The 23240-nt window shown below is 37.7% G+C and overlaps 1 protein-coding gene across 10 annotated transcripts in view; it reads left to right on the forward strand.

Moving 5' to 3' along the window:
* Positions 1-23240, forward strand: part of ift80 (intraflagellar transport 80 homolog (Chlamydomonas)) — a 229777-nt gene that overhangs the window by 89045 nt on the left and 117492 nt on the right. For all 10 annotated transcript variants that reach the window (XR_015759197.1, XM_087993642.1, XM_087993645.1 and 7 more), the window contains one exon: positions 8765-8902. Coding sequence is in view for 9 of the 10 variants with exons in the window: in XM_087993642.1 (XP_087849768.1) it covers positions 8765-8902 (138 nt within the window). In the remaining variant the exon portion in view is untranslated. The remainder of the gene's footprint in view (positions 1-8764; positions 8903-23240) is intronic.

Consider the following 23240-nt stretch of genomic DNA (forward strand, 5'->3'; position numbering starts at 1 on the left):
GAACAGGAACCAGGTTAGGCATGAATGGACACATTAGCAAGGTGAAATGAGCAATGTGTCACACAAGAATTGATGCGAGAATCTCAACTGTTCACAATAAATGATTTGGATCAAGGGATGGAAGATATATTTTCTGAAGTTGCTGATGACACAAAGATAGGTGGCAAAGTAATTTGTGAAAAGGACATTAAAAAGACTACATAAAGATGTTAATAGGTTAAGTGAGAAGGCAAAGATCTGGCAAGTGGAGTGTAACGTGGGAAAATGTGACATTATCCACTTTGGCAGGAAGAATGAAAAGTAAGCATTTTATTTAATTGTTAAGGAATGGGTGAAAGGTTATCAGAAATGTGGATTTAAGATTACAGTCTGATGAGCCATGGTTTTATTGAATGGTGGAGCAGACTCAAGGGCTGAATGGCCGACTCTTGTTTCTTGCTTTTATGTTTGCAAATGGTTTCATGTCAAAATTTGTTTGGTGATGCTGCTATAATGTTGCTTTAGTCATTCAACAGTACAGATGCTATATAAGTGGGGGTTGTTCTGGGTCAGAAAAAATTAAAGGAGCAGAGGTAGCTCAATTTTTCTTTTTAATCAATATATCAAAAAATAATTCAGGAGTTTCTCCCACACACTGGAAAGTAAGAAGAAAAATCATTCATGCCAATGAACTAATTTGGTAATTTCAAAGTTCATTTTCAATGATGTTACCCTGTCAGCTAAGGTAATTTGTGGTGCAGTGATAGCATCCCTATCTCTGGCTCAGAAGACCTGGGTTCAATCCTGCCTTCTCCAGAGGTATGTCATTAACATATTTGAAAAATTTAGTTAAAAATATCCACCCTCTTAAGAGAATTCTTAAGTGGACCATTTTTTGGCAGAAGTGAGCAAACTTCTAAATATATTGATGGACTGAATCACAACTAACAATAGATTACGAACAATTTGCAAGTTGTGCACCATGTTTGCGTCACTTGAAAGTAAGGAAGTTAATCTAAGGATATATAAAAAGGTGCAGCAAAGACAAGAAATAATTAAAGAGGTGGCTGCAATCATATGGTAAGTAAGATGTTCAGCACAAGAGTTTCATTGTGCAGTTGGGTATGGCTTATTAAATGACAGTCATATATATTTTCATGAGTGAAATAAACAAAGCAGAAAGAGTTACCGGGGTTAGCATGGCTTTATCCAAGGCCAGTCAAACTTAGAAAAGTGGCAGAATAGAAGAAAAAGTGGAAAGTTTATGGATTGGAATAGGAATTGTAATAGGGTTAGGATACCAAAGAGGCGCAAAATGGAAGTTGGTATGGGTGGTGGAAGGAAAGTGTTGTAAGCCAGCAGCCTGAAAGGAGACAGAAAAAGATCAGAAAGAAACGTTAGCTGAAGCTGAGAGTGTCAGCCATGGTATAGTTGGTAACACTCCATTGCCTTAAAAGATTTGCTGGTGTAAGTCACACACCCAAGGCCGTGAGCACAAAGACAAAGGCTGATACCCACGCAGGGTTGACTGATTCCTGTATTATCAGATTAGACATCAAATCACAGATTCTCTGAATTGTTACAGTCCAGGGCAGACTATTTAGCCCACCTTGTCTGCACTGGCTGTCTGAATGTACATCATGATTTATACCATCTTCTTGTCCTCTCCCTGTTAACCTTTCCATTATTTCTATTTAAGTAGCCATTAGCGCCCTCGTGAATACTTTGATTGAACCTGCCACCACAGTGTCTCCAGGCAGTGCATTCCAGACTCTAACTTCCAAAAAGTTTTTTTTTTCTCCTATCATATTTATTTCTTTTGCAAATGACTTTAAATCTGTGTCGTCTTGTTCTAGACTTGATTACAAGGTGCGAACAGTTTCTCCCTGCCTACTTTGTCCAGATTTTGAAAACTTCAATCAAATCTCTTTACCTTCTCCTTTTCAGGGAAAACAATCCTAACTCTCCCATCTATCTTTATAGCTGAAGTTTCTCATCCCTTGAACTATTTTTCTGTGTGTTGTCCAATTTGATTGCATCCTTCCTGAAGCGTGGCACCTAGAACTGTACGCAATAATCTGGAAAAGATTTAACTAGTGGCTTATGCAGGTTCAACATAACCTTCTAGCTTTTATATTTTATGCTGCTATTAATAAACCCGAGGATGCTGTATGTTTTATTAACCTCTCTCTACTTGTCCTGCCAAATGACCTATGCACATATACACCAGGGTTTTTCTGCCCCACACGCACACTTTTTTTTTTACTATTTCTATATGTACTTTCAATGTACTATGTTTCAGTGTATTGCCTCACACTTCTCCACTCACTCCACCAAATTGTCGATGTCATTTTGATATTCTTCACGCTCTTCCTCTTAGTTTACAATTGTTTCTAAGTTTACCACAAAGTTTGAAGTTATCTCCTACATCCAATATCTGGATCTTTAATATAAAGAGGAACAACAAGGATCCTATTAACGTTCCAAGAAGGACCAGAAGGCTGAAGTGTTAAAACAGCGGGAGCTTTATTAAGGAGATGTTCACTTTGTAGGTAGCACGGTTAAAGAGACATGCAATGAGCTGCCAGAGGAAGTGGTGGAGGCTGGTACAATTACAGCATTTAAAAGGCATCTGGATGGATATCTGAATAGGAAGGGTTTGGAGGGATATGGGCCAAGTGCTGGCGAATGGGATTAGATTAGGTTGGGATATCTGGTCAGCATGGACGAGTTTGACTGAGGGGTCTGTTTCTGTGCTGTACATCATTATGACTCTATGGCTATGGCGCCTTTGCCCAAAATGTTTGTTGACATGATCAAACTGTTAAAAGGACAGCCCACGTACTTGCATAAATATGCAGCTCCTTTATGTCAGAGGTTCCTGAAATGAAAAAATTCACAATATTTACAATCATATATACCACAGCCAGGAGACAAGACATTCCGGAGGGCATCAATTCCTGTGTGGCTATTGGCGTACCTTGGGTATCTGATTATTTTTCTTATTGGCTTTAATCTCTGGTATTTTAGGTGCATTAGGAGCATCATCTCTTATTGTCTTTTCCTGAGGTAACTGAACATTCGGAGATTTGCACAATGTTGTGGTATTCTCCACTGGGGTACCCTGCCGCCCCCCACATCCCAGATGCTCCAGTTATTGCTCTATCATCACAAATATCCAGATCTCTATTTGGCACAGGTATTTGTAAATCTTCAATTTATGTTGTCTCAAGCATACTTGTTTTAGTTGCCAAGAATTGATCTGCATGTCTTCTCCAAACAATAACATCTCTCATCTGTAGAGTATAGGAGACCTGTCCAGTCTGTTCTGCAATGATGTACCCATTTCTCACCGGTATTATAATTCCTTACTAATACTTGTCAACCTTTTTGGAAGACGCTGCGTTTTGCTTTGTTTTCCTGTTGGGCAGCCTGATTTTGATGTTTAATCCTTGATTTTCAATTTTACTGAGATCTTCTCCATGCTTCCCAGATCCCCATTGAAAACAATGGCATGTTTCTTTAGAATTTATGATAGATCAGTCTCAAAATCCAACAGATAATTTACCTCATCCAAATTGAGTTTGATTTTCTCCAACCATTCTTCCCAATAAAGCTAGAAAATTTCCTTTGAGGATTAATAAGGGCAAATCTTAATTCTGACCATATGAACTTGACATTCACTTTTGTACAAACTGTTAAAGGCTCTGCTTCACCTGTATACATTCTTTGTGCAGTTTTTGAGAGTTTGGCATAATATGTCTAAGCTGCTTCTGATAAAAGCAAAGGCGCCATAGCCATAGAGTCATAATGATGTACAGCACAGAAATAGACCCCTCAGTCAAACTCGTCCATGCTAACCAGATATCCCAACCTAATCTAATCCCATTCGCCAGCACTTGGCCCATATCCCTCCAAACCCTTCCTATTCAGATATCCATCCAGATGCCTTTCAAATGCTGTAATTGTACCAGTCTCCACCACTTCCTCTGGCAGCTCATTGCATACACGTACCACCCTCTGCGTGGAAATATTGCCCCTTAGGTGCCTTTTTAAATTTCTCCCTCTCACCCTAAGTCTATGCCCTCTAGTTCTGGCCTCCCCCACCCCAGAGAAAAGACCTTATGTATTTATCCAATCTATGCCCCTCATGATCATAAACCACACCATAGGGCTGCTCCCTCAATAGAGAGGTGACTAGTGGCAATTTAACCTGAGGCTCAGGTTAAGTTGGGGGGAGAGGTTGTAAAGCAGAGTCCTTCATGGTAACCTCAGCCAATGTAGAAATTGAACCCACACTATTGACATGAGTATGAATCACAAACCAGCCATCCACCTAAGTGACCACCTCTCCCTTATGAGAGAGCAGCCCTGCTTCTGATGCACAGTTCAATTAAACTACCACTCCAGTATCCATCTCCATTCTTACTGGTTTGGCATTCAGTAAAGGAGTGACCCAGTATTGGTTGGTGCCACCAGCAATGACCAGTGTGTTTAAAAACAGCTCCTCGTTCGAGTGAGTCTGGGTTTTTGTTGTGCCCTTTTTTTTGTACCATGTGAATTTTTTTCTTTCTCCTTCCGTTTCTATATTTTTGCTATATTTTCATGTTTCTTCCTTAAATACAGCCTTTCAATGTGCTCTTATCTCTGCAGTTTCAGTATACTGTGTTTTTACACCAACAATTTGATGCTACGTGCCATGTTTTTCCACATTGATGGCAGTTTTGAATCTCCATTGGTGCTTGTCTTTCAACTGCCATTTTGTGATCTCTCTTGCTGGAGCTTAGGTTTTCAGTTCCCTTGGCTGCTAGTTGTATCAAGGTAACTATTTCAAGTGCTATCTTTAAGTCTAGGTTCCTTTTCATCAGTAATTTCTTGTGGTTTGCTTCATATATTTTAAACCATACCAGTCTGTCTCTGATAGCATTATTTAAGTTGTCTCTGAATTCACAGAATTCTGCTAACTTCCTTAAAATTGCTATGAATTGGTAGATGGTTTCACCATCATACTGGTTGCATTTGTGGATTCTAAACTTTCACCAATCTCGAGTCGTTTGGTGAAAAATGGTTCTGTAACACTCAAACTATTTCTTCTTAAGCTTTAGTACCTGGTTTCTCTGGCTGTACCAGCCCATTCAAAAAGTTAAAAATTTTCTCCCATAATACTTGGGAATGCAAGGATAATTATATTTACTTCGTCGCTCCGAAAGCTAGTGTGTCTCCAATTAAACTTGTTGGACTATAACCTGGTGTTGTGAGATTTTTAACTATATTTGCTTCAGTTTTGTAGCTTCAACAAATAATGGACCCTCCCTGTGTAATAGTTCCAGCTCTCTCTATCTTCATTTTACGGTCTTAATAGCACTAAAATTTCCTGTCTTTTTTAAGTGGTGTTGGATAAGGCTGACGATAACTAGAACTGCTAAGAGGCTTAGACAGCTGTTATGTGATTGGAATTACGCTGAATCATTCCAGCCTGTTAAGAGCTAAGATCGCAGGAAATCAGTAACTGCTATCTATACCAAATAAGACCAAAACATTCTTGGCACTTTCTGTAAAGCAGCCCAGAAAATTGTTGATTTTTAGCAAGACTTCGAAGAATAACTCTGCAGGAGGTACCCTACATCAGGAGGCATGGTGAAGACATCAAGCAGAGTTCCAGCCTGGCCAGCTGCCAACTTTTCCAGATAATAATATTTGGAGTTATTTACAGAACCCATGGCAGTGATTGAGATATCTCTAGTAGTTAAAAGCATGTGTTGTTCATTTAATTATTTCATAAATTAATAGTTATATACAGCTGTAAAGGTCTCTGCTGTATTTTCATCTATGTATGTACTGTTGCCTCTCCGAGTTGGGCATCAGCGGTAAGACCTGCATAGCATGATGTTCCATGAAAACCTTAGTGCTGCCTCACTTCTTCACATTTAGAAAAAAAGGGTGTTTCTGACACTGCCTGTTTCTTCCCAACCACCCCACCTCAAGATATTTCCCTTCATGTAGGGTTCTCATTACTCAGTGTTCCTTCAGGGTAGAGCACTTGGTGAGCTTCTTCTACACTGTTCAGCTCTTCTCTGGGGTGAATTCTTATTGTCTTCCCCTTGCCAACTGTGACTGCTTTGGTGTAGCAATGGCATATTTTGTTTTCTTCTTAGTACCAACCTGGAGGATCTAAAGACCGTTTTTATCCTCATCACCAGTTTTCTACTTGTGTTACATTCCAAGAAGTACCTGGAGTCTGAAGTGTCAGGAAAGGTTATCAAGGAGAGGTTCATTCTACAGCTTAAACTGCTATTTCACCCCCAAGATGGCTGATAACATTACCATTACATAAAATGATCGGACTCTTAAAGTGACAGTACACCATAATTACAGCCACCAAACTCTGACTTCATTACAAACTTGCCTCCAGCCTCTATTCCCTATTATTTAGACAACCTTGTAGCAACATGGAAATTCCATATTTTTTCCATGATATTTTAGTCTGTGAGCTACATCTTTTGTCACAAAGTTGTTGGGAAACAGTGTACCAAATGTCTTTTGGAAGTCCATCTACACTGCATTAACAGCATTATTCACATTAACCCCCTCTGTTACCTTTCAAAGAACTCCAGCAAGTCAGCTAAACATGGTTTTTCCATAAGAGTTATCCCATGTTTGTCCACGTGTCAGTTGATTCAATCCTGAATTCTAGATGTTGCCCCACTATCAAATTTAAACTGACTGATCTGTTAAACTTATAAGGCCCTAATATGATATGTCAACACTTCAAAGAAGAGCAAGGAAGCTACCCTGTTTGTCCTGTGAATTATTCAGTGACCAATATTTATTCATCAATCAAAATCATTAAACTGATTGCATCATCATTACCGCATTACTATTTGTGGAAATTGACTTCCATATTTCTTTCTTCTGATGTCGAGTCACCAATGTATTTTACTGGCTGTAAAATAGAGAGATTCTGAGCTTGCAAAAGGTGCTATAAAAATACAATTCTTTGTTTTTGTGAAATGCACAGTGAAAATTACAAACAGTATAAATAGATCTGACGGAGATTTGTTGAGGTGTATGATCACTTAGAAGCCACCTTGTTAATTACTGTCACTTTGGGGAAGACAACATAAAACACTCCCAAGTTTGAGGGCTGAGTATTAAGTAAACATGCACACAGCTGGATTAAAAACTGTGCTCCCAGGCTCCAGCTCAGCCTGACACATGCCTGCCTGAAAATCTGTGATGAGACGTGAAATCAATGGGGAAAGTATAAGGAACTCGGTTTAGGTATACTCATTAGAGATTAATCATGGACATTGACAAGGAGCTTCCTATGCTACTGATATTTTTCCAGACTCGAAGAAGGGTAGAAAGAAAATAAACAAGAAAATGGTTCTGTGACAACCTGAGTTTTATGCCACAATTAAAATTGTATGTGCATTTTTAAAAAAGGAGTGATTTTTCAACGTGGTTTTTAAATGCTCTGGAATAGCAATTAATACATTGTAGTGACAAATATTGATATTAACAAACAGTATTTATTGCAGGTAATTAGTGTTTTGCCCTTCACTGAAGGACCAGTGAAAGTCCCATTCATTTTCCTTCAGAAGTTCTGCCACTTACATGGCCAACAACTCCCTTATCTGGGATTCAAATGTTGTGGGTGCAGAAACATTATTTGCCCAGGGGAAGGGCCTTAATAGCTATTTGCTTTGAGTGCCCCTGTGCCTCGAGACTTGGGCAATGGCATTTGTGAATCAAAGGTTCCCATCTAATGTATTTTGTTAAAATTGAACCTTACCTCCATTGAAATATAATGTGGCAAAAATTGTATTTTGTGTGTATATATCATTTTAAGAGTTTGGATTTCAAAATGTAAATGGGTGTTGATTATTTTTGTAAAGATTTACTTTAAAGAAAAGGTCAGAGTGTCCTTCCAGAACATTGACCTAATCCAGTATTTGGCTGAAAGTAGGTGACTACAATTCCTTATGGTGTTAATGGAACATTGGCTCTACTGTAGGTTCACCACCAATCAAAAAAAAATTCAAAGCTTTGTTTACAGTACAGAAGACATTCAGCTAGGCAAGGTTTTTCTCAACTTAAAAGTGAGTTTTACAATTTAGATTAGACGAGAACGTCTGTTTGTTAGTTTTAGAAGCCAATTTAATTTCTCTCCTAGAATAAAGATTCAGAATGCTACAAGAAATAGGTTACCACCATGGTAATTTGGTGAAATTTCCAAACTAGCAGAGTTTGGTTAGAAATCTACCAATTACCGAAGAGGAAAAATTAAAGTTCAGGAATAATACATGTTGGCATATTTGGAAAGGACTCCCCAAATTGTCTACATAGACACTGGGGGAAAAAAAGGTGAAAGGAATCTGTTAAGTAGAACACCATAGAACTGAAAAAAGGAATATAATCTTTCTGGACTTGAATCTCTGAAACAGATAGTTGGCAAACCAATTGAAGCTACGTCTTACTGAGTTTTTTGAGATCATTCTAACTGTTGTATTTCCTTTGATATTTATATTTTTGTTTTAATGCACTTCTGTTCTGCTGTAAAAGAAACTTTGCATTCTTATGCAAATATGTCTCCAGGACTAACCACCACATTAATTAACTAAACGTGAAAAACATATGATCTATTAAGCCAGTTCCATTTTGTGATCTAATTTGTCCAATGGTGCTATCAGCTGTGACTGTAACATGATAGAAAAGATATACTAAATTATTTACTTTGTTTTCTGAAAACATTTCTGAAACAATGTTTTTTGTCTATTTTTAGGTATGGGATAGTTATGGACGTCTGTTGTATTGCTCTCAGGCACATGACTATCCTATAACATCTGTGGCTTGGGCTTCTGATGGACAACTATTTGCTGTTGGATCATTCAACACTCTTCGTCTATGTGATAAAACTGGGGTAGGTAATTTTCTTGTCTCTAAATATGAATAAACTAATAGACAATTGCCATTGGTGTTGTGCAATCATAATTATTGAAGTGTTTAAAAACTTGTAGACCTTAATTCATTTTGTTTTCCAATAATTTTCTTTTTGCCTTTTTCTCATCAAAGTGTTTACTCTATCCTATGATGCCATTGCATAGATTTTGCTTCATCTGCATTTCATTTTTTGTATCAGAGCTTTGGCAGTATTAGCAGGCTATAATCAAACTTTATTCTACAGTCATCTAATATCCATATGTGGCCCCACAATTGGTTCAGTGGTCACAGGGTAATGGTAAAAATGGGGAGACTAGGCAGATTTTTGTCTTTCTCTTCTGAGGCTAACTAAAGTGATTCATTGAAGAGACAGACCATAGGGGTAATGTTATTTTACTCTATCCTTCCTGATTACATATTGTTTTAAAGCAAGTGGGGTATGCATTCTACCAGTGGTCAGAAACTGCTATCTCTGAAGTAAAGTCTGTAGCAAGCTTGTACACATCTGCATATATTGATTTCCCATGCAACGTTTTTAAATATCAATAGTATTGCCTCTTTAACATTAAGAATATTCCACAGCAAGTTTAAAGTATTTCAAAAAAGTCCAACAAACCAGAAACTGCACCTTTATTGACATTTGTGATATAACATGCATGGTTTAAATATGTTTTAATCCCATTCATTTTTGGATTTTATTTTGAATTTTTCAGCAGGGGACCTATAAGTTTTCTGTGTGTGTGAAGGTATTTCATGATTAACGTTTCAGTATTTCTATAGCCTTGGTGACTTCTTTCAAAAAAAGAATATTAGACGGAATCTTCCTAGACTTTCTTCTGTTGATTAATGGGAATTAATTTACATTGAAAGATTAATCACGAGTGGGCAAAATAAACAGCTGTGTTAGGCTTTCAGTATAGAAGGTATTGTGTTTTTTTTTTACTTGGGGAAACACCCACAACTTGAAAAAAGGTTTTGGATTTCAGTTTGGCAGTTTCCCAGAGACCTTCACAAAGATTGCATATGTTATTAGAACCCTCACACAATTTCCACTTTTTGTTATCACTTTTGGTTTGGAGCTATGAACTGTGAGCTGAGAGTGACCTTTTGAATTTTGAGCAGCAGCTTGTTGCTTAAAAAAAGATAAACAAGCAAACTGATATTTGCTTATGAGGTCAAGCCTGAAAAATAATTGCAGGTTGATTCTTGTTCCAAGAATGCTGTAGATGTTTTGGTTTCAGATATACATTGTTTTCAAACAAATGGCAGATGTTTGAAAGTTAATAGGGGTCCAGTAGGAAGACAACAAGCCTAACAAAGGGAAACCAAAGTTTGAACAGTGTTGGTCAGAAGGATTGTGGCTACAAAAGCTATAGGATGGAGGTTTGATTGTTCCCTGGTTATCTTCTCATTATCAATTTACTGAAAATTTTGAGAATAGAATCTCTGTTACAAGTATAAAATGACTAGTCCTCAGAGCTTAGTGGAAGCAATTTGCATGCATTGGTGTCTTCAGAAACCAAGTCCATTGTGCCTGTGATGTTATGAATCTGGAATCTGCTTAAGTGAACGGGCCAATTACATCTCATTTATTTTTTTCTTTTGGTTTATCTCTTAATTATGTCTGTTTGATAGTTTTCTTTGATTCTCGCCCCCATTCACACAAATACAAACTAAGCTTAAATCATAAATCACGAAGGGCATGGATAGGAGAAATAGACAAAGTCGTTTCCCTGAGGTGGGGGATTCCAGAACTAGAGGGCATAGGTTTCAGGTGAGAGGGGAAAGATATAAAAGGGACCTAAGGGGCAACTTTTTCACGTAGAGGGTGGTGCATGTATGGAATGAGCTACCAGAGGAGTTGTGGAGGCTGGTACAATTGCAACATATATACCCATCCAGATGCTGTTTATGAACAGGAAGGGTTTGGAGGGATATGGGCCGGGTGCTGGCAAATGGGACTAGATTAAGGTGGGATATTTGGTCGGCATGGACGAGTTGGACCGAAGGGTCTGTTTCCGTGCTATACATCTCTGACTCTCTCTATAGACATTGATTAGATTAACTTTGCTCAGCTAAAACTACTGTATAATTAATAAATTATTAATTTTGTTTAAGCTATAAACCTGGTGTCTGGTACTGGTTATTCAAAAAGCCTGAATAGAAACCATTGGGACCAATTTTGAGAGTCATTGAATGTTTTGATTTTACTATATTGCAAATACAGGGAATGGGGAACTACTTTGAGCTAGTTGGCTGTCTTCTTGTCATAAGAGTATAAGCTGTTGTTCCTAAAGAAGGGATTTAGTATTAAATTGAGAAATAGGTTACCTGAATGAAAGGAATTTAGTTTAAAAATCCAGACCAGAAGTGCTTGGTTAAAAATTTAAAGGGCTTATTTGAAGATGTGAAGGTCTTTATTCAATTATATGAAGGCTCAAGGAAGAAGATATCAGATTCAAAAGATTGTGAACTGAAGCTAATACTGAGTTAATCCCCATAAGAATGAGAGACAGTGGAATTCTCCTTGATATGAGAACTGTAAAGGTGTGTTTTGGGATTAATGGAGTTGTATTTTACCCGGTGTTTCTAAATCTTTAAATATGTGTTGTATATCTAAAGAGTTTGGTTTGTTCTATTTTAATTTCATTTCTTTTTCGTAATAAACTTCTGTATTATTGTAACTGTATTAAAACCAAATCTGCAATATTGTGTGTTTGTGTTTCAGTGAAAGTCCAGCTTGTTAAAGCCAAAAAAAAGCTATGATCTGTCAAGCCAGATTTCAGTCTGGCTTGTCCAGAATTAACAATAGCTGGAATCATAACAGCTCTTACCAAATGGTTATAAGTTTCTACGCTGCAAAAAATTCTCTGTAATGCTGACTTAGATTGGTTGATTATTTGAGTACTGCTAAAGGGGTGGATGGCCTGTCCTTCACTTCTGAAATTATGTTACAGAAGTGTTCTTCTTAGCTGTCAAAGATGTTTATATATTGTTCTAAAAGTTAATAGACAACAGTAATGCTTTATGCATGTTTCACCCATGAAATCTCCTTCTATTGACTCGGTTACAGCTGGTTGTTATTTTTGTTGTTTCTGTCCTTGACAGTTTTCTGTTGTTTGCTGGATCTGTTGCTTAAACGCCTTTGAAGCCAGTTCTTCAACTTGGTGCAGTCAGTCACCAGTTGTTCATCCATCCATGTTAATGGAAAATGTTTTGTTTCAGGACATTATTATAATATCTCATTTGATATCCTGAGCTTTGCAAAATTGTATTTATTTTTGTTTAATCTTTGAAGTGAGCAGTACTGGCAAAGCAGTATTTACGGCTTACAGAGTCAAATGTGTAGTGTCAGACAGGTGTCACAGGTAGATTTAACCAAGTGACAGTACCCAATTCCCTTGTAGGTCATTTGTGATCTAATATGGTTTTTCTAACTAAATATACAAATGATCAGATTTATTTGTAATACTGAATCATGACTACTAACCTACTGTACCATTCCATTAGATATGTGATGTCTCATCAGCAGAAACTGCATATAAATATCTGAAAGTATCTACTCCTTGAACCCAGACTTCCTTGAGTCAAGACAATGAAAGATTCTGACACTTCCCATCAGTTTTTTGTGTTCCCAGTTCCCATCATTTGGTTAACATATGATTATTATAAGAGTCTGGGAAACCAAAATTTCCCAGTAACTACCACAATTCTGGATAGTTTATAATTTAAAATGCTTGTGTGTGGTCAAGAAAACCAGCCTCAAATTTGATTTGTCCTCTCTAGTTTGTTACACAATTATCACATCAATAGTGCTTCTTCTTAATTATTGAAATAATTCCACAGAAGCCAGTATACCATCACCAAGACACCCTACATTTAGATATGAGTAGTCCTTGACTATGGTGCTGCCTCATTACAGAGTCAGGCACGAGAGTATCGGTATCTCCTGATACTTGACAACCCACCAAATTAACACTAAAAATCACACAACACCAGGTTATAGTCCAACAGGTTTAATTGGAAGCACACGAGCTTTCAGAGTACCGCTCCTTCATCAGGTGATTAACTTTGTACACCCCAGTCCAACACCGGCATCTCCAAATCATCAGCTGATTAACAGTCTATTCTATGACCTCATTACAGTCACTACAAGTAGAATCTGCACTGTGTCCTCAAAAAGGACCTGATCAATGACATACACTCGTAACATAGGCATGCACTATTAAGTTATACAATAGTACATAAATTCCATTTGGGAACTGTCACATGTTTAAACATATAACATAGTTATATGTATTGTCAGGTTACACCCATCAGTTCTAAATAAATAAGGTAATCATTTCTGGTCTTGCAGTTTTGACATGAGAATATTGACAGGCATAGTCTTGGCTGTTTCATTGCCACAGGTTAAAGTTGGATTGTGTTGTTTTGTTTGACTTGCAGTTTCTACCTGGTAGTATTAGCATTGGTTATCATTTTCTATTGAATAGTATGGCACAGAATCAGAGAATTGTTACAGACAAAAGGAAGCCATTCAGCTTATTGCATCCATGTTGGCTCTGCATGGGAGCAATTTACCTAATGTTTAATGTTTCTTGCTTGCCTTCTCCCTGTAGCCCTGCACATTCCTCCTTCTCAGACAAAATACAATTTTCTATGGAATATCTGAAATGAACTTGCACCCACCACGTTGTCACCAGTGTTTTCCAGATCCCAACCACTGACCCTTCTTCTGCTAATGTTATAAATATGTGCTCTCTTGCTCTTGATCCTTTCCATAACAAGATCATTTTCCCTTTCTGCTCTTTTCCAGTTCCTCCTGATTTTGAATACCTCTGTCAATCTTCTTTGCACCTTTTCTTCTTTAAGGAGAATAGACCCAATTTCTCCTTCTCCCAACTTCTACAACCTATCCATATAACTGAAACTGTTCATTCCTGGAATTATTCTTCTGAATGTTTTCTGCAGTCTTTTTTAATGTCTTCACATGTTCAAAAAAAAGAAGCTCAGAAATGGATATAATGCTCCATTAAGGCCAAAGCAATGTTCTAAATAGTCTTAACATAGCTTCCTTGCTTTTAATTCTCTGCTCCCATTAATAACTGTTGGACGCTGTCTGCTTCATAAACCATTCTGTTAACCTGTCCTACCACCTGTAATAATTTATGCACATATGCACCACTGTCCCTCGCCTCCTCCACTCCACTTAGAATGAGACAATTATGTGTTATTGCCTTTTCACATCCTTCATGCCCAATGATTTCACGTTCTGTACATTAATTTCATCAACTACCAGACTACCCATTTTTTCCAAACTGTCTATTTTCTTTTGAAGTTCGACACCATTCTGCTCACGGTTCTGAATGTTTCCAAGTCATGCATCATCCACAAATTTTTAAATTGTGCTTTATATACCAAGGTCTAGGTCATTAATAGGGAAGAACACTCGTTCCTGGGAATTCCACTTCCTCCAGTCTGAAATACAAGCTCTAACCAGTACTCTGTTTCCTGTCATTCAGCCAATTTGTATTCATGTTGCTACTGTCTTTTTATTCCATGAGCTGTAACTTTGGTAATAAGTCTTTTATGCAGCACTTAATCAATTATCTTCTAGAAATCTCCATGTACCAGATAAACAGCACCAGCCTCATCAGCCTTCTCAGTTACCTCATCAAAAAACTTTAAGCTTGTTGAACACACTTTGCACTTAACACTTTGCTGGCTTTCCTTAATTAAGTTGCATTTGTCCAATTCCCAAATTAATGTTTGGAGAAGCTACCACACCAAAAAAGTTTAAGTATGGTTTGTAAGTTGCTGGGCTTCTCTTCACAACTTACTTTGAACAAGGATATAGCATTTAAAATTCTGGTAAACTCCTTTCCTGCCTCAATTCCTTCAATATTCTTAGATCCCAACTGGATGCCATCCTATCTGGTATTTATTAGATAGCCCTCTAGATCAAAATTAAACCTACGATTTGGATTAGCTTTTCTTTCACCATGACTGCTGAGCACCATGTTTCTTAGTAAAGACAGATGCAAAATATTCATTTCATACCTCAGCTCTGTTTCCTGCCTCTCTGTAGAAATCTCCTTTTTGGACCCAATTTGATTCTAACTCCTCCTTTTACAATTTACATATTTACAGAGGTTTAGTTTCCATTTTATATTAGCTGCTAATCTCTTTTCTGCTACTCTGTTTTTTTTTTCAGTAAAAGCCTTTTTCATTCTGGAATACTGTACAGTTCTGGTCGCCCAGTTATGGGAAGGATATTATTAAGTTGGAGAGGGTTCAGAAGAGATTTGCTTGGAAGTTGCTGGAATGGAGGGTTTGAGTTTTATAAATAGAGGCTGGATAGACTGGGACCTTTTAAACTGGAGAATAAGAGGTTGAGAAGCAACCTTATAGAAGTTTATAAAAATAATGAGGGCTACAGATAGGATTAATGGTAGTTTGTTTTTTTCCCTTGGATGGGGGATTTCAAGATGAGGGGCACATTCTTAAGGTGACAGGAGAGAGATTTAAAAAAAGATATGAGGGGCAAATATTTTACACTGAAGGTGATTCGCATGTGGAATGAACTTCCTGAGGAAGTGGTGGATGTGGGTACAATTACAACATCTAAAAGACATTTTGATAAGTATATGAATAGGAAGGGTTTGCAGCGATATGGGCCAGGGGCAGGCAGGTGGGACTAGTTTAGTTTGGGTATATGTTCGGCATGAACTGGTTGGATCAGAAGGTCTGTTTCTATGCTGCGTGACTCGATGTTTGTATGTCTCCTCTGAACCTCTGTATTCTTCCTGCTTCTTGTTATTAATTGTCTGCTTAATATCTGTCAGAAGCATGTACTTTCTCTTTCATCATAATATCTATTTCTTGTCATCCAGGGAGCCTAGAATTTGGTTGTCCTGCTTTTCTACTTTGTGGTAACATACTTTGTCTTTGACTGAAGTGTCTCTTCTCTCAAGGCAGTTACTGTTTTGTCTTCTGGTTTGGGCTGAGACAAACTGGAATCATTTTCACCTCATTCAACTTAGCTTTTTTTTGATTAGTCATTCTAACTCTGAATTGTTCCTTGTCCTGTTCAACTCCCCAGTAACCTGGAAGCCTGACTCGCCCCATGTTTCAAACCGTGCATTCCTCATCATCATCATCTTCCTAACACTACTCTTGTGGGTGGCACGAGGTTTAATCCAGAGATTGCCAGCTTACTTCAAGTAGAACTACCTGAGTGAGCATCATCACTCCCAGGAGTATTGCAATGCTGAGTACTTGCTTGACTGTGACAAATAACTTGAAGACCCTATAATTCCCACTATCTATGGGATGGTCACCTTATGAGACATACAGTTGAGGAAACACTTATCCTGTACCATGCTCTGTAGTGACTTGAGGTGCCAGCAAGCTCAGAAATCCCAAGCCTTGAGTCAAGCACGTGGAGACTCTTTCTGTACATGTACTCATCAAAGACAAACAAAATGATCTGAAATTTGTGTATGGCACAGGAATTGCAAGCAACAGGTCATAGGTGCCCATCCATGATATAGAAACACCCTTTTCTCTAGTTAACAATCTCACTATTACCATGGTTTAAGCTATGAATTTGAAACCATTCCTCGGGCCTTATTAATCCACTTAATATGTTGGCAGCCTGACTAAAATTCTTAGTTTTCTAACTCATGATTTGTAATGCATACCTGAGTGATGATGGTCGACAGAAGTATTGACCAACCATTCACTTATTTGGTTTCATGTGATGTCAGACTTTAATTTTCTTTTGGAGATCTCCTGTTAGTCTCAGTGATATTCCCTCCTCCATTTCTTTTATCCTCACTGTGCATTCCTACTTGTCATGACTCTATTGAGGACAGCATGCCAGTAATTGTGCCTCACTATTCCACAAGCCGTCATAAAATGTATAAAAGCCCGATTAGACCACCAAGATGACTAATATGCCTCACTTACTACTATTCCGGACAAAGGCAATTCACACCAGGTTTTGGTATTAATAGAAATTAATCCTATTAATTGTAATACATTTAATTTCAACAAATGTCAGAAAAAAATAGATTATTTACTACCATGCAACTTAAGCTATACGCCTTTAAAAGCAACAAATGCACACACATTCAATTGAGATAGACAAAAGACAGATTCTTTGGCACAGATTTTGTGGTGGGGAAAATGTAGACAAGGATCAGAAGTAGAGATCTCCAAGGATAGATTAAATTGTCTCATAGTTCCTTTACATTTCAGCAATGATGACACACTTGTCTGTAGCTGTTCATCACCTCAATCATTAATTTGGTGGACCCAGGTCATTTCTTGTTAGAATTCTTTCTTTTCAGATTTTTAGGTTTTTGTTTGTCTTTCCAATGTCATCAGGAGAACAGGAGAAAAAAATGTTTTTAATTTTCTGTCTCTGTTGCTCTGCAGCTACAGATTACATGAAACTACAGCTCAGGCAGACTTTTATTCATTCAAAGACTCTTTGCTGCCACTGTGCCTTGGCGTGTACCCCCTCATTGCTCTGAAAGGCAACATTTTCTAAGTTGCAAAATTCCCCTGCTAATTCAGCTATATAGCAGTTCAATGTCCATTCCAGCTTATGGTCCAAAAAGGGAAAACATATCATCCTTTATGTACTGATTTTCTATGATACTCTCTTACCTCTCTTTTTATCCCCACTGTGATCTTGACCCTCTTGCAGATCTCATAGTGATGTTCTCACCATCATTGTTATTTCGCTGTGCTCTCACCTCTCCGACTGGTCCCACAGTGACTCTGTCATTTCTCCACTGAGGCCTATTCACTCTCGCCTGTTATTTTTATTCCTACTGGTCTCAAAGTGATACTCTCTCACCTCTTATATAATGCCCACTATGCTCTCACCTATCACACTTGACTCTCAATGACTCTTTCACATCACTCTTTGTCTTCATTGTGGTCTTAGCTTTCCCACTGGTCTCACAGATACTCTTACTGTCACTGTTGTCCCCTTTGCCTCTTTGTGCACTCAGAGAGACTCTCATTTTTTCCCTCAATCCTTCTTTTATCCACATTGTGCTCTTTTCTCTCCTGCACAGGGCACCATTCAACAGAATCTTTTTTTAAACTGTACTACCCACCAGGGTCATTCCATTGGCCTTGCCCTGGTTGTTTCCAATATAAGGAGAGAGATATTAATGTAGAGGGAAGAAAACCAAATCAGTTTGTATCTCGGAAATTTAAAACCTAATAGCCAGTGAATCGATGGCATACTGACTTGAACCTTTCTTGGGAGGCCTACCTTCACCTTCTGTATTTCACAGTGGTAGACTGTGACCTAGCTATTTTGCCAACTGAAGTCTGACCTAAAAATGAAATGTTATGCACAAAGTCTTGCCTACAACTGTGAAAATTGCCACGGCATCAAGTTGTGATATGCTCGATTCTTTCAAACAACCATTTATGACTTTTTCCAAGTGAGGCAAAACTTTGTTCATTAATGTATCAGACGGTCTTAAATACTTGCTTTCCTGGAGTACCTTTGGTGCTTAACTTTTAGAATGAAAATGACAATGTGATACAGTGCAGAAGTTTTGCTCTTCCTAAAATATAAAGTCTCATCGGCACAGGATTAATTATTAAGGTTTATAACAATTTCTTCATAAAATGTGAATAAGGAAGGTTTTCATTCGTTCAGCATACATCTGACAAGAGTACTGCACAATCACCCTGTTTCAAGATAAAGATAGACAAGAAGGCTGTTAGTACAGATTCTAGCCTCTTTGCACAAGGAAGCCCAAAGTTTAAAGATAGTACAAAATGTTTACGGCTCCATGCAAGTTCTAATGGAATTTACAATTTACACTGTTGAAATAACAATCTGTTAGATCAGGAAGATTAGTTCTCCACAGCCTATAGTAGAGAATATGTCTCTACTTTTTCTCTGCAGCCCTTGAGAAAATGCTGTAATTGATCAGTGTCTCCTGTACCCTTTACAAATGTTTAGGTTTCCCTTAACAGTGCTATTATCAACTGAAATGTAGCAAGGTATAGAAATTATACACTTGGCACTAACTTCTTCAGTTTAAGTTTTTCCATGCTTTTTACAGCTCAAAATACCATGTAAGTACTTTTGGACAGCACCTGCAACAAGTTTTACTTTAAGATTATTGTGTTAAAGATAAAAAAAAAATTCTGCATTCTGCTCTTCCATGGTGGATGCTTATTGCATGCTGTCATGAGCTGCATACATTATTACTGAGGAACAATGACAAGAAAGAAAATATGATATAATATTGTCACTGGAAAGCACTTTCAGAATCTGTTTAAAAATTGCAGTAAGAAGATGGATGGCCAGAGTTTTTAGATGGAATTAATGTCCCAGGTTTCTACATTTTATTTGTTCCTAAGTCCCTAAATGCAATGTTCATGGTTTTCATCCAGTGAAAGTTCTGATTTAAATGGATATTTTTGAACTTACCTGTTTCTGATCAATCATCTCTGGAACTAAGAAACAATTTTTTAAAAAATTAATTACGCCCTGTTATAAAATTTTAAATTATGTTGCAGTTCAGTTGAATGTAATTTTCCTTTGTAAATTAACCTGACAATTTTATTCTACATAGATTATTACAAACTCTAGAAATAAATAATTCAACATTGAAAGATGATGAACCTTATACCATACCTTGTTAATTATTAATTCAGGAGACAAAGACCACACTCTCTCAAAACTGTGCAGTTGGCTTAAGGAAGATTTTTGAGGCTTGTTTTACATTTATAAATTTCGTTTTGAAAATCTTGATGTAATATGGTGTCAACTAGTTTGGAAACAACTGTGCAGTAATGTTTGTACCTTTGTACAATATTAGAGACATGATTTCATAATATTTTACAGTTAGCGTGGAGAATACTAATGTCTGATCTACATACTGATACTTTTGCATGAATGTTGAAGTTTCACGTTATTTGATACCAACAAGTCTTAGACTTTTATTTAAAGCAATTTAATGTGTTCAGTTAACTGTAGTAATATTAGTAACTGGTGGGATAAGAATTTGCCAGTTGTACCAGTGAAGATTCGACAAAGAACAAAATTTTGTAGAAACAGCAGACGTGGGGGAGAGGAGGTGAGGAGTTGTTGGACAGCTTTGAAATGAAACAAAGAGATGCCTGAGTCAGCAGTGGCAGCAAATGTTCTCCCCAGACAGTAGTGCAGTATGTGAGCTCCACGGGTTGAAAGTTAGACTTAAAACTTTTGCAAGATTGTAAATATGATTTCTACTGACTTAACAATATTGTTGTCTGTTTACTGTAAAATGAGTATCCAGCTAGTTTTATTTTTCCTTGCTGCCAGGGCAACAGTTTTACTGTAAATGTTTCTTGAATTACATTACTGGAAGGATTTAAATTCACATTCTACGATTCAGAATTTTTCTTGCATGTATTAATTATGTATAGATTTTTAACATAAATACTTTAAGAAATTTGAAATGGTAATATTGAAATTTTTCTGGTAATATTTAATACTATACAAAAAAATTGAAATTTATTGCAAAGTACCTATCTTTTCACAATGATGTTGCATGTATGAACTCACACCACAAGTTGTTGGAGTTCAGAAAAATGACAACAGTCTTCTGTTTTAATGAACTTTTATGTTTCGAAATAGCCAGGGTGGAACCTTTCCAGTTTGAGAAACTGTGGTTTCCCTCCTCCAGTACTCCCATTACACCCCACTCCCCACCATCACCCCCACCCCCACCCCCAACCTCCATCATATTCCCCAGCCACCTCAGACATGGAGAATAGATAAATGACAGTTTCAGACACAATGGGGCCCAGTGAGGCCCTCTGGCAGAGTCATTAGTTTCTAAACCATTAAATCATTACCTTTACAGACAAGGCAAACATGCGTCTGAGAGTGCAACCTATCATCCATGCCAGATTCTTTGTCTGCCAGTAGATGTTTTGCCTGAAAATGCCAACCATGTGTAACCCATGGAAATATCGCCAGACTATTAACTCTTAAAATACTTTTCTATCATTATACAGAAACAGAAGATTCTTGGAAATATACTTACTTATTTATTGTATTGACAGACAATAAAGTTTTGAGAGTTCCGTTTTGCAATAATCAAAATATTCTGAGAAACACCATTAAAAAGTCTTTGTTGCAATCCTCTTAGTCTTTTGGGGTTCAAGATTATAACATCAAAAATGCAGGTTTACTATTATTTCATATAGTGATGATATTAATTCCCTATTATTTAACATTTTTATATGCAGTCCATGTTTATCATATTACAGTGTTTATGGATAACTTTGGGAAATAAAGCATTGTTCCTATTTACTTTCAATGATGTCATTAATCATCTGAAGAAAAGTGTAAACATGGGTAAATTAGCTGCTGTATGTAACCTACAGTGCCCCAACACATCTGTGTTTGCTGGATTTGCTACTTTCCAAGGCTTTATTTAACAGAATTTTTCCAGCAAGTAATGAGACATGCAGCCCATTGTGTCTGTGCTGACTTGCCAAAGAGTAATTCATCTAGCACTGTTCCCCCATCTTATTCCCTGTAGCATTGAACATTCTTTCTTTTCAAATAATGATCCAATTTTGTCTTGAATGCCTTGATTGAATCCACCTCCACTGCACTGAGAAACAACATACTCCAGATGATAACCTGCATAAAAATATTTCCTCAAGTTGCTAATGATTCTTTTGCTAAGCACCTTAAATTTGTGACCTCCAGTTCTTGATCCTTCCATCAAATGGAACAGTTTATCATCATATATTATGTCCACACCCCTCATGGTTTTGAATATCTCTATTAAATAGCTTTCAACCTTGTCTTCAAACAGTCCTGATTGAATGAATCAATCTACCTAACCAGAGTTCCTCAACCATGAACATATTCTTGGGAGGATTGTTTCTGACTCGGTCTTCACAAATATACTACTTTTAAACCCATCCTGAATAGTAGTAGAATCCAGTACATCGGAGCACAAAATAAGGTCAAAGCATTTGCAACTGTCTTCGGCCAGATTTGTTGAGTGGATGATCCATCAATGCTGATACCAATCTCCATCCAATTCAATTCAGTCCATGTGATATCAAGAAAGAACTAGAAGCCCTGAATGGTACGAAAGCCATGATATTATTCTGGCAGAAGCACGGAAGCCGTAAGCTCATAGAGAGATGTACAGAATGGAAACAGGCCCTTTGGTCCAATACTGACCACATATTCCAACCCAATTTAGTCCCACCTACCAGCACCTGGCCCATATCCCTCCAAACCCTTCCTATTCATATACCCATCCAAATGCCTTCTAAATGTTGCAATTGTACCAGCCTCCTCCACTTCCTCTGGCAGCTCATTCCATACATGTACCAACATCTGAATGAAAAAGCTGCCCCTTGGGTCTCTTTTATATCTTTCCCCTCTCACCCTAAACCTATGCCCTCTAGTTCTGGACTCCCCCAGCCCAGGGAAAAGACTTTGTCTATTTACCCTATCCATGCCCCTCATAATTTTGTAAACCTCTATAAGGTCACACCTCCGCCTCCGACGCTTCATAGAAAACAGCCCTAGCCTGTTCAGCCTCTCCCTACAGCTCAAATCCTCCAATTCTGGCAACATCCTTGTAAATCTTCTTTGAACCCTTTCAAGTTTCACAACATCCTTCCGATAGGAAAGAGATCAGAATTGCACGCAGTATTCCAACACTGGCCTAACCAATGTCCTGTATAGCCGCAACATGACCTCCCAACTCCTGTACTCAATACTCTGACCAATAAAGGAAAGCATACCAAACGCAGCCTTCACTATCCTAACTACCTGCGACTCCACTTTCAAGGAGCTATGTGCTGCACTCCAAGGTGTCTTTGTTCAGCAACACTCCATAGGACCTTACTATTAAGTGTATAAGTCCTGCCCTGATTTGCTTTCCCAAAATGCAGCACCTCGCATTTATCTGAATTAAACTCCATCTGCCACTTCTCGGCCCATTGACCCATCTGGTCAAGATTCTGTTATAATCTGAGGTAACCTTCTTCGCTGTCCACTACACCTCCAATTTTGGTGTCATCTGCAAACTTACTAATTATATCTCTTATGCTTGCATCAAAATAATTTATATAAATTATGAAAAGTAGTGGACCCAGCACCCAATCTTTGTGGCACTCCACTGATCACAGGCCTCCAGTCTGAAAAACAACCGTCCACCACCACACTCTGTCTTTTACCTTTGAGCCAGTTCTGAATCCAAATGGCTAGTTCTCCCTGTATTGTATGAGACCTAACCTGCTAATCAGTCTCC

Source organism: Chiloscyllium plagiosum, unplaced genomic scaffold (assembly GCF_037043375.1).
Source record: "Chiloscyllium plagiosum isolate Xiang-an unplaced genomic scaffold, Cpla_swu_hap1 HiC_scaffold_13, whole genome shotgun sequence".
Taxonomy (NCBI): Eukaryota; Metazoa; Chordata; class Chondrichthyes; order Orectolobiformes; family Hemiscylliidae; genus Chiloscyllium; species Chiloscyllium plagiosum.